General features: G+C 38.2%; 1 protein-coding gene across 1 annotated transcript in view; it reads right to left on the bottom strand.

Moving 5' to 3' along the window:
• Positions 1-7,095: 7,095 nt before the first annotated feature.
• The window catches only part of BACH1 (BTB domain and CNC homolog 1), a 28,607-nt gene continuing 22,708 nt past the window's right edge, over positions 7,096-12,994 (bottom strand). The window contains exon 5 of the mRNA XM_074902527.1: positions 7,096-10,616. Within this exon, the coding sequence (XP_074758628.1) occupies positions 10,155-10,616 (462 nt within the window). The 3' untranslated portion in view covers positions 7,096-10,154. The remainder of the gene's footprint in view (positions 10,617-12,994) is intronic.

Below are 12,994 nucleotides of genomic sequence, written 5' to 3'. Positions count from 1 at the left end.
CTACATATTGTTCAAACAAAAAGTTGTTTTTCAGTTCAGCTTGTCGTTTTTCAAGCAAATTAACATCCCTAAAAGCATTTTCATTACTGTGTCTATAGGAAGAGTTGTATAGAAAGATAACTGTATTTTTGGCAATAGTATGGCAGAAAATTCTCCCATATACTCATGAACTAAGAAGCTTGGGTTTTCTTAAGCTTATGAGGGAAAAAAGGATAAGGGAGAAGTTACTGAGTTTTTGAGTATTTTATCTGTATAAGCAATTAAGAACTACACAAAGCTTCAGCCTATGACTGAAATACTAGCTTGTAACTTCATTCTTCTTTAATACTCTTCTTTAATTACTCTTAGGCTTGATCTAGCATACTGACATCACCATGAATGATACTAGCAGTTTCTCAGCAAAATAATTAAACATAGGCATCTATTTTACCTCAACTAATTCTTTCTCTCTCCCCCTTTCTTTGTGGGCGGTGTTACATGGCATGAAATGAGACCTGCAGCTGATGCTGTGTAAAATGTGTAAAACCAAATCTTCTCTTTCAAAGCTTGGTTTGTTCAGTTTGTTTATACCAAACACTTGGTATCACCTGGCACTGTTTGGATGGTCTGAAAAGAGCAATTTTCTTCTCCAGAGCAACACCCAGGAAGAAGAGAGTCGACCAAGAAGGGGAAAGAGGGAACAGAATTATTCTCAACTTCATTTGTGGAAATTACCTCCCAATACCTTGCTGCGCAGTATGCACAAACTGGCAAGATTATAATTTTTTTAACCACAAACGAGGGACGTTATTATATTGAGTCTCTTAAAGTCATAAGTTTTAGAAAATAGCAGCTTGATTTTTAAACTATAATGTATTTCTGTCCTATTTATATTTAAAAGGCCCAACGCTAGCAAAGAATTATAAAACCTCTTCTCTTTTAGAAAATAAGTAATGCAAGCTCCTCAAACTAATAGCGTACCTAATATTAAAAAAGTGCTAAACCACTGTTAGGGCAGGCCTCAAGGCAAACTTCAATGTACTCTCCAACTTAGGTACATTCACAATACAGAAAGCCTTGGGAAATACTTTATCAATTATTTTTACTGTTCTCATTTCTGTCTTGAATTCAAGTCCCTAAAATACAATATACTTCAATAAAGGAAATTTAAGAGTAGAATGTATGCTTTTGGAATTCAGACCTGAATTCCATATAACAATATCAGTAATCAGTATGCTGCATTTGCATCACTGGTTTGTTGAAATTAATAGGCATAGAGGGTGTTGCCCTCTGTGTCAGTGACCAGCTGGAGTGCATGGAGCTCTGCCTGGGGATGGATGAGGAGCTGACAGAGAGCTTATGGGTCAGGATTAAAGGGTGGGCAGGGATGAGAGACATTATAGTGGGGGTCTGCTACAGGCCACCTGACCAGGAAGACTGAGCAGATGAGGCTCTCTATAGACAGACAGGAGCAGCCTCGTATTCACAAGCTCTGGTCTTCATGGGGGACTTCAACCACCCTGGTATCTGTTGCAGGGCATAGGCAATCCAGAAGGTTCCTGGAATACGTTCATGATAACTTCCTTCTCCAAGTGATGAAGGAGCCAGTGAGGAGAGGTGCTATGCTGGACCTTGTTCTCACCAATAAGGAGGGGCTGGTGGAGAGTGTGAAGCTCAAGGGCAGCCTTGGCTGCAGGGACCATGAAATGGTGATGTTCAAGATCCTTAGTGCACTGAGGAGGGCACACAGCAAGCTCACTACCCTGGATTTCAGGAGAGCAGACTTTGGCCTCCTCAGAGACCTGCTTAGCAGAGCAGCATGGGATAAATCCCTGAAGGGAAGAGGGGCCCAAGAAAGCTGGTTAGTATTCAAGGATCACCTCCTCCAAGCTCAGGAGCGATGCATCACGACAAAGAGGAAGTCAGGTGAGACTGCCAGGAGGCCTGCATGGATGAACAAGGAGCTCCTGGACAAGCTCAAACAAAAAAAAGGAAGCCTACGGAGGGTGGAAGCCTAGGGGTAATACAGAGAAATTTTCCAAGCAGACAGAAATCAGGTTAGGAAGGCCCAAGCCCTGACAGCATTACACCTGGCCAGGGACATTAAGGGCAACAAGAAAAGCTTCTACAGGTATGTCGGTGATAGAAAGAAGACTAGGGAAAATGTGAGCCCTCGCTGGAAGAAAATGGGAGACCTGGTTACCCAAGATAGAGAGAAGGCTGAGGTACTCAACTTTTTTGCCACAGTCTTCACTGGCAAGTGCTTCAGTCACACCACCCAAGTCACAGAAGGCAAAGGCAGGGACTAAGAGAATGAAGAACTGCCCATGGTAGGGAAAGATTAGGTTCAAGACCATCTAAGGAACCTGAAGGTGCACAGGTCCATAGGGCCTGATGAGATGCATCCACTGACCCTGAGGAAACTGATGGATGAAGTGGCTAAGCCATTAACCAAGCCATATTTTGAGAAGTTGTGGCAGTCTAGTGAAGTTCCCGCTGAGTGGAAAATGGGAAACATAATCTCAATTTTTAAAAAGGGAAAAGATGACAACCCGGGACACTACAGACCAGCCAGTCTCACCTCTGTGCCCGACAAGATCATGGAGCAGATCCTCCTGGAAATTATGCTGGTGCTCATGGAAAATAAGGTGGTGATTTGTGACAGCCAACATGGCTTCACTAAGGGCAAATCATGCCTGACAAATCTGGTGGCCTTCTATGAAGGAATTACAATATAGGTGGATAAGGAAAGAGCAACTGACATCACCTACCTGGACTTGTACAAAGCATTTGACTGTCTCACATGACAACCTTGTGTCTAAATTGGAGAGACATGGATTTGATGGATGGACCACTCGGTGGATAAGGAATTGGCTGGATGATCGCACTCAAAGAGTTGTGGTCAATGGGTCGATGTCAAAGTGAAGAGCAGTGACGAGTGGTGTTCCTCAGGGGTTGGTGTTGGGACCAGCATTGTTTAACATCTTTGTCAGCAACATGGACAGGGGGATTGAGTGCACCCTCAGCAAGTTTCCCAACAACACCAAGCTGTGTGGTTCAGCTGACAGGCTGGAGGGAAGAGATTCCATCCCGAGGGACCTTGACAGGCTTGAGAGGTGGGCCTGTGTAAACCTCAAGGAGTTCAACAAGAACAAGTGCAAGATGCTGAACGTGGGTCAAGGCAATCCCAAGCACTAATAGAGTAGATTGAGAGCAGCCCTGATGTGAAGGACTTGGGAGTAGCAGTGGATGGAAAACTGACTATGAGCCAGCAATGTGCACTCACAGCCCAGAAAGCCAACTGTATCCTGGGCTGCATCAAGAGAAGCATGGCCAGCAGGTCAATGGAGGGGGTTAGGGGATTCTCTCTCTACTCTGCTTTAATGAGACCCCACCTAGAGTCCTGTGTCCAGCTCTAGGACCCCCAACATAATAAGGACCTGATCAAGCAGGTCCAGAGGAGGCCATGAAGATGATCAGGGGGCTGGAGCACCTTTCTCATGAAGACAGGCTGAGAGACTTGGGGCTATTCAGCCTGGAGAAGTCTCCAGAGAGACCTTGTAGCACCTTCCAGTACTTAAAAGGGAGCTATATGAAAGATGAGGAGGGACATGTTATCAGGGAGTGTAGGTATAGGACAAAGGGTAACAGTTTTAAACTGATGTAGCTTTAGATTAGATAAGGAAGAAATTCTTTCCTGTGAGGGTGGTGAGGCACTGGCACAGGTTGCCCAGAGAAGCTGTGGCTGCCCCCTCCCTGGCAGTGTTCAAGGCCAGGTTGGACGGGGCTTGGAGCAACCTGGTCTGGTGGAAGGTGTCCCTGCCCATGGCAGGGGGGTTGGAACTAAGTGATCCTTAAAGTCCCTTCCAACCCAAACCATTCTATGATTAATAAGTATTAGATATAATTTAGAGGTCAAAAAGCTTGATATTGTAATTTATCTTCTAAATTGTTTTTTAAAAAATAATATAAATTGACTTTTCTACTAGTTTGTTTGGGTTTTTTTAAACCAACGAATGTTGATTTAGTCGTTTGCACTTTGAGCAGTAGTAACGCAGGCAGTATGCAGTACAATGCTGCCATCTATGGTTTCAAGAAGAAAACAGAATGCATGGTTCAAATTATGAAAAGCACTGGTTAAACAGCATATGTAGAACAAAAATGATCTGGGCTTTTCAAAAGACAAGTGATTGAGAGAGATGCACAGACCATGTGTGAGCTCACATTCTAGCTCAGTGAACAAGACTCAGGGCCTTATTTAAAGTATCAGCAAGACCTCCATAAGGAGTCCTAGGCTGGACTAAGTCCTACCTGGGTGCCCTTCTCCTTGCCCTCCTCATCCTAAATCAACAGATCTTTTTGATGAAAAAATGTCTGTTCACATCATGGGCATAAATAAAAGCAAAAGCAACAATACATCAGCATTCCTGAAAAATCAAGTTTTATTTAGCTGTGTGATATTCAGATTTGGGAACCTATTGCACACATAAGACTCTCACTAGCCCTTAATTTCAAAGCAGGCAGTAGCTGCTTGGAAGAAAAAAAATGTTAAAGAACCAATGCCAACTTATTCAGGCATCAAGGTTCTTCTGTTTTCAAAGGAGCTCTCCATTAAATTACATATTTTTGTGGAAATCCAAGTTTTTTTAAAAAAGTGAAAATTGTGATATATTTCCATTAAAACAAAGCAAGAAACCTGTTTTGCTGTGAAGAACATAATGAAAAAGTCTATTTATGATGTGGAAATCCTGTAAATTACCAATTTCTGTCTTCCAGAATCTGATAACAGTATTTTTAGTTATATATTTACTGCTCAGTACACTACCTGGTAGTAAGAGCTTTAAGTGTGAGGCAATATATTACAGAATAAGTAAGCCTAATGTTCAGACAATATAATCCACAACCAAACAGATTTACATTCAGTCGTAGTCTAAAGCTGTTTTTACCCTCCCGCAGTCACGCTAACCCTCCTCGTAGCCCAGAAGACCTATCTAATGAAGTGTTGTCTACATAGCAAGTCAAAACGCTGTCCTAAAAATAAAATGAAATTATCATTTACTTTGCAAATCCTGTTATTGGGATACCTCACATCCCTTAATCATAATCTCTTTGGAATAGGGAATATTTCTATGTGTGGCTTCAATACCTAGCATATATGAAAGCTTTTTTTTTTTTTAATAGCATCCTTAGAAAGCTACAATGTATTTATTCTGAATGAGCATTATTATAATTATTGTTTCTTCCACTTTTATTCAATACAGTGGAGAAGGATAGAAAAGTAAAAAATACTTTCTCATCTCTAAACTTAAAACAACCTGGGTTCTAGCATGTGCTCCTGACAAGTTCTATCCATAATCTTTCCTGGCTCAACAGGAAAATAAGCACTTCTGATTCTTTTTTAAACCTACAACACGGCATTTGTTGCTGGGAAATGTTTTGCCACTACCTGGGCCTTCATACACCACCTTGTTCCCAAATGAAACGTTTAAACATCTTGTGCATTTCTAGAGCTTCAATCTCTGAAGTGAATACTGCTTTCCCTGCCCCATCCCAGTTATCTAGAGGTGGGGAAAAAAAGCGATTGCTAGTGTCTGCAATCTGTCAGACTGATATTTGCAATTCATATGAAAATATTAAAAATAGTAATAAAAAAGCTTAAGCGTGATGGATACAAATTTAAGAGGCCTGGAGAGCATAACACATGCTTAAATAGGTTTTTACAATACTCATATTCATGAGTAATATTCAAACCTCTGCTAAAACAGCTCATTTTCCCTTCTTTAGTTCTGTCCACAAAAATTCAACTGGTTTAAGTCTTAATGTACCAATATTAAAATTCTCCTTTATACATGCTAGTGAATTGCAGCTGTGTGCTTCTGAGGCTCATTCTTTTGAAGAACAAACACAAGAAATCAATATCCAACAGGCATAAGGACCCAGCTTGTCCAGCTTTTATTTCAGTGCCAAAAAGGGACAACATTCACTTTGCTCTGTAAAGATCAACTATTTTGTTTACGCTCAAACCTCTAGGAGTATTGAAGAAATTTCTTCAAAAAACTGCTGCAGTTAAAGTAGGTGCCTTTACCTTCTTTTCAGCTTTTTGAGAAATTTTGCTATTTCACTTAAGTTGCTCGCATTCAGATAAAAACCCAGCGCTCACATAAAGAATACGAGTTCACAGCAGTTCCTCATTTTTTACTTCCTAAAAAAAGACCCAGAGGCAGAACTAGTTGTACAGGACTGATCTCTGGCATATGTACCTTTCAGCTTTCATTGCTGTTGTTTCTTGCTGAATATTAAGAGGAGTTTTAAACATATCACAGACTCCTGCATCAAGATTTTAAGTTTCCTCAAAGAGGAATCACACTAACACTCTTGTGCAAGCTAACATCTTGCTTCTTAAGAAATGTACAACACACTAACTAAATCCAAGTGACTACGAATGCCAAGGACAAAATTGTCCTGGAGAAGAGAGGCTTTTACTGCCTTATCAGTTTTAAGCAGCAAGAAACTTATAATCAATCACCTTGCTTTCCAGTATTTTCCCCAAAAAAGACTGCTTTAACTTTTATGAAGGATGTTCTGGCATGATGAGTGATTTCAGACTTGAAAGCATCAAATGCACAGGTTACGAAAACCTTAAACGAAGGTAGACTTCTAATGAAAAGTTATCTGAGCAAGATGAAATGCAATGCTGAAAGGCTAGATTCAGTGCGAGAGAGAAATACAATTCAGTATTACAATTTACTATTCAGGAGGTACAGAAGATTAGGATAAATGCAGTTTCTCAAAGAGTAAGTTTTCTGCAATCCTTCTGATTAACAGGCCCCAACAGATCTACAATTCAAAGAAACTTCTTGAGAAGCTTAATAAACGTACATATTATTACAACTTCCCCTATGATAAACCTCAGTCTAATGGACTGATCTATACTATGCATATCATCATCAACTGCAAGTGTTTTCTAGATCCAAACCTACAATATCTCATTAATCAGCCATTTACTATTTCTCTCCCTTAAAATATTAAAAAAAACCAAAAACAAAAAAACAAACAATAAATAACAAAGTTCCCCCCAAAATAAAATCCACTCAAACAGAACAGGACACAAAAAAGTCAAACTTACAGGAAATTTATTCCAACTCATTAATATTTGCTACTGTGTGTATTATTCAGGAACTTATAAACTATATAGAAGACTTTGCTATTGTTTTCAGAAATGTTTTAGTAGTGCTACATAAGTGAATAATGCACCAGTAAAGATTTTCACTGCAAAAGATTTGTACAAAAAAGAAAAGCCTTTGTAGAAAGGATAGTGGTTTTTATTGTAGTCATAGAAAATATTGAATTATGAAAGATACAAAATCAACTGTTGTAATTATCTGTTTATTTTACAATCTGTATGCCATCATACTCTTATGGCTTTCAGATAGTCTGTCCAAAGTATTTTAAAACATGCTTTAACAAAGTATTTTACAGTTTCAAAATTGAGTATTTATTTACTGAAAAAAACACCCAAACTCCAAAACATTTACCTGAGAATTCTGTATCATAAAATTGTCATTCATTCTTAACTTTTCCAAGTTGATATAGGCTATAGAAGTCAACATGCAACTTGTAGGTCTACTGTATTAAATAAGTATTTTTAAAATTATTTAGACGCAGCTGGTTAGGCAAAAGCCTACCCTCAGACTTCATCGAGTTCACCATAGGTTTAAAAACACAACATGAATTTTACCATATGTCAATGACAACAATGATTTCTGCACTGTTTGCTGGGTGGAATTCAGACAGATCCTGGCTGATCACCAGACTGCAGCAGGGGAGCACAACTCTTTGGTGGATATTCTGTCCTCTCAACTTGTTTATCACTGACCTTGTTTTCCAACATCCATAGCCATGTGTCAGGGGTTTTGGCCATTGGCTCTATTTAAGTTCCCAGCCAGTCATTCTCTACATATATGCTCCATCCCTTTATAACGTTTAACCCAAGGAACTCTATTTCAGAGTATGTGTACTATTAGGACAATGCTTTAACATCACTATCCACGTCATTTCAGAATATCACCAGCTTTAAAAATTATATTATGTATGGACAGTAGAGAGGTTTGGGGTTTTCTGGTTTTTTTATACTTTCTTGTTGCTTTGTTTTTTAAATAAAATGGAGACTTAGGAGCAAAACACTGCTCAGGGTAGCAGTGTGGGCAGGAGGGTGGATTAAATTAACCAGGCATATACAGATGTTGGAATAAAAACCCAGAGAGCTTCATGAGTAATACATATTATACAGGACCAACATATATAAATGATAGTAATTTTAAAGGATTTCAATTCAATTATCTGAAAATATATCCAAAGCAGTAGAACTTTCATGATGCCTGCCATATAGTATTTATTTCTGAATTTCAATTACTGCAAGCACTGTGATTTACACAAGCTATGCTCCTATATAATAAATTTTCCCCTTAAAAAAGTAATGATATATGATGAAAATCCAAGGATATCACTAGAGATTTAAATCCACTTTCATAGGTGAGGTAGTGTAGTCACTTGTATTATGTGCTGGTTATAAGAAGTACTGTTGAAGTCTGTCCAATTTTTAATTTTTCTTTTAAATAAGTGGCTTAAGAGTCTTAATATATTTATTAATGCTATATTACCTATAAAGGGGGAGAAGGAAAGAAGAAACACCAGCTTTGCCAAGAACAAGTTTTGTCTCAATGCAAGATAAAACTGCAAAGCAGTATTTACAACAGTCCTTTGCTTAGTTGCTGCCTACTGTACATGCACACAAAAGACACAAAAAGCTAATATACATTCTGAGGTAGGAAATGAAGAATTCCACTGGCTTGTACAAGATTCTTCATGTTTTGTAAACCAGCAAAACCAAAGTTTTCTGTGGTGAGGTTCAATACTTAGTTCTGGTGTGAAAATAATATCTAAATAAAAAAGCATCATTGGTATACAGTATGCATCTACTGTCATGTAAAAATCTAAAAAAACTGGGATTATTTTTAGTGGCTGAATTTCTCCTTCACGCAGCAAGTAAAGTAAATCCCTCAGCTCATTTCCTTATTATACTTTCTATATGTTCGTACTTATAACAGAAGCTATAGAAAATGTACTACTTTAGCCATGAAAGTATCCTGAAGAGTAGAATTCTGCAATAGATCTTTACTGGTCCCAGTGATCAACATATTTGATCACAAATACATTTGTAGATGACTTTAGGCAATTAGGCACTGAAGCCAAAGAACTCGGTGCCTGAATACCTTAAAAAAAAAAACGTCCATAACTTTCACAATACTTTGATTCCAACTTATCGCAAACAGCAGTGAGCTTGACGGTGCTAGGACAGTAAGTCACAACACAGCAATGAATTCTAACAAGCATATGGGATTCAGATGCCAGAGGATCCAATGCACACTAATCAAAGAATTGCATCCATTTCAAAATTCTGCCTTTCCCAGGATGTTGTTATTCCTCCCACAAAATTCAGAGAAGACAGCAGCATGCTGCAGCACCTCTGCTGTTCCAGTTGCCTTAACTATGTACTGGAGAGCTAAGACAAAAGCATATAGTCAGTAAAAGCTGGCTCTGGTACAGAGATAGAAACAACAGGAAGCAGTGAGCTGTTCTAGAGCACACTTGCCAGAATCTCCTCATACTGTCGTTATCCTAACCCATCTACAAAATAAACATTTACAGAGCTATACATGTTTCTCAAGGTTTGTCTACCAGGAAAAAAGAAATCATAAAGAGGTAAGAATTCCAGGTATAGAAGTCATTGTGCAGAAACACCTGTTAGGAGGCTTTTCTTGAGATGCAGAGTGGCATTAGATACTATGGCATAAATCAGAGTGAAGGCTGCTCTATACCTGAATGAAAGCTTCCTCACAAATAAACATCTGTGCACAGTTTATACTTTCCAAAATCTTTCTTGAACTCTCCTTGGCATCACCACACAGAGTAAGTTTGAGGCTGACAGATACAAATTACACTCTAAAAGTACACAGAGCAAAACCAAAGTTTGCCAAGTAATATAGTGACCATGTAATTGTCAATGTAGTTTCAAAAGATAGTATCATCTTTTCTTTCACTTAAGAAGTTACTTTGCAATAATGCTCAATCTTACTTTTAGTTGCAATGTTGAGAGGCTGGCAATAAGAATAGATTCACTCATCTGTAGTGCATTTGTCAGTCATTTGCTGACAGAAGTCTGTGATACCACCGCTCTGTCCACACTGTTCCACAAGAGAAGTTTTCTCTAATGTTCTTACAGAAACTGGATGCAGTTCTTGTACTTGATCATATGTTGTATCACACACACTTTTCACACACTGATAACAAGAACTCTGCTCATTTGTAGATGTAACACCTGAAAGACCATCTGCTAATTCTATACATGCTGGCATCATAAGCTCACTATCAGATGGAGCTGTTCGTTCTCTCTCTGGGAACAAAAATGAAAGTGGACAATCTGAGGAAGAATATTTTGCAAGTATTTGTATTTGCTCGTGACTCAAGGCTGCTTCCTTACACACCTGCTGGCAAAGTCCAGTCAGATTCTGCTTTGTCTCACCCAGAGTTGACAAAATGTGGCTTCTTTCCTTCAGCAAGTTCTCCTTCTCATTTTGCTGCAAGAAGAAAAATAGCCTTTTAGTTTGCATTTTAACATAAACCCTATAGTTTATGTTCCTAACAAAGCTAGAACAAGACTGTAAATAATCTGATCTGCTGAAACAGAAGTATTTTGGCAATAAGAAGGCAAACACTGACACAATCAAAAGGACAATCCTAACCTCTCTTAAGTGTCATCAACTTGGTTATTTGAAGCCATTTTTTCAGGCATACAACTTTTCCAAAGCTCATGCTGGCAAAACAGTAATTTGTAGTTATTGAATAAGTGAAACTTAGCTTCACTTACTATAAACATTCCTGAAACACTAATTCTACAGGGTAACATTTAAATCATTACCATTGGGTCAACAAAACATTAAGTAGAGCAGTCTTCAGAGACTTGTATTTTAAAAGTTAAATGCTGAAAACCAGACATTACATTTTCACTATTAATACTACTTTGCTAGATGAACACAAATTCAATTCTGAAATGCCAAGTGTACTGTAGAACAAAATAATGGAGTTAAGAAGAGTTTCAAAAAGTAAAAATATAGGAAAAATAAAGAAATAAAACATGCTAAAATTGTAAACAAAGTATTTTATCTGGAAATGCACATTCCAGTTTGTTTCAAGGCATCACATTGGAAGTTAAAGAATTTAAAGCAGAGTGACAGATAGTGAATTGAAAAGACAAGAACAGAGCTGCCTACTATTAGAAGAGAGGAATACCAGCTGAATGCTTGAGTTTCATTTACACAGCAAAACATGCGTAAGTGGCAGATACCATTCAGACATGAAATAAGACTGTCCTTGATCTGAAGAGCTTACAATCTAGCTGCATAATGCAAAAGGATTTTCCAAACACAAGGCAGCAAAAGGGATGGCAATTCAGTAATGAATATCAAACAGAAAAAAGTGCCATTCATTAAAAATTAGCTTGCTCCTTCGTTTGTTTATTGTTTTATTTCAACGTCATGAATTTTTGTGAGACTTCTGATACAAATGGCTGAAGATAAAACGACATGGGTAACTGAAGGGATGGTCTAATGATGGAAACAAGCAACATCCTGAAAAAAGAAAAATGAGGAAATGGCAAAGGACAGGAAATGAGCAAGACCATAGTGAAGCAGTTGAAAAAAGGAAAAAAAAACCATAAAACCCAAAATGCCACACATTTTGAACTCTAAAAGGCAGACCTCTGAAGACATAGAAAGCTTTAAATAGTTTTTAAGAAATAATTTTTCATCATAAGGACTGTGCATTATCACTATTCCTACACCAATTCTCTCCTATGAAGTTTAATTATTTTCATATTTCTCATATTCCCTTTTGCAGCAGAAACTCCTAACTGCAACCTCTACAACTTCTTTTTGAAAGAACTGACTTTGTCGTGTTTTGCAAGAGAAGCAGTTGTTACCAATCCTTTTTGTCTGAAATTATTAGAAAGAGTGTTTTGTTAATAAACTTATACTTGTCAGCATACTGGGAGCAGCCATTGCCAGATCTCCTAATCTGAAACCACTTTATGCACATTTTGGGTAGAGGCACTCAGCCGTGTATTATGGACTGATGAAATTATCTGGGCTGCTATTTAATGCAGACATCAACACTCAGAATTAGCCATTCCAGTGTAAGTTCCCTGCCCTTATCTGAAGTTGTTGACAGATTAATACATTTAAGTATTATTGTTTTATTTTAGCAGCATTATACTAATACTGCAGAGTAATGCCAGTTACTTTTGAGGTCATAATAACCAAATTGAGAGCTCTTAATTCTTCTGGTGAAGAATCTATTTAGTCCACCCATCTCCTCTCCTGCTATTGTATATATAACAAGATCTCAATTACATTTCTTGGATCAGTTTACAGTATGTCATTCACTGACACATCCTTCTCCTGAGCTACAGAATCTTCAGGGAAGTCGTGAATTGAGGTCAGTTATCCTTTACTCTGCTTCCCCTTGCAAGTACCCTCATTTTAAAGCTTTGAGCTGAGAAAGTACAAGGAATGTGAATATACACAGGTGCTCTGAAAAAGCTGTCTCTAACAAGCCAACATCTCCTTGAGTAGCCCACATATATTCTCAAATATGGAACATTAGTGAATAAGACCATCACAGAGGTTAACCTGAAGGATTAATACCCAAAGATTATACGGGGGTCAAAAATTACATTATCAGTACAGAAGATCAAGAAAAATGCCCAAACTTAATTCTCCTGAATAACAATTAGATTTCAGTACTGAGAACATTTTTCTTCAATGTAAGCAGAGCTTAATGTAAGACTTTCAATTTTACAGAATCACTTGGGTGGAAATGTACCTCAGAAGGTCTGTAGTCCAATCTCCTGCTCAAAACAAAGCCAGCTCTGGGTAAGATCAGGCTGCTCAGGGCTTTG

This window comes from Athene noctua, chromosome 1 (genome assembly GCF_965140245.1).
Source record: "Athene noctua chromosome 1, bAthNoc1.hap1.1, whole genome shotgun sequence".
Taxonomy (NCBI): Eukaryota; Metazoa; Chordata; class Aves; order Strigiformes; family Strigidae; genus Athene; species Athene noctua.
Note: the sequence above shows the minus strand (reverse complement) of the source record. Positions and strands in the feature narration are given on the sequence as shown.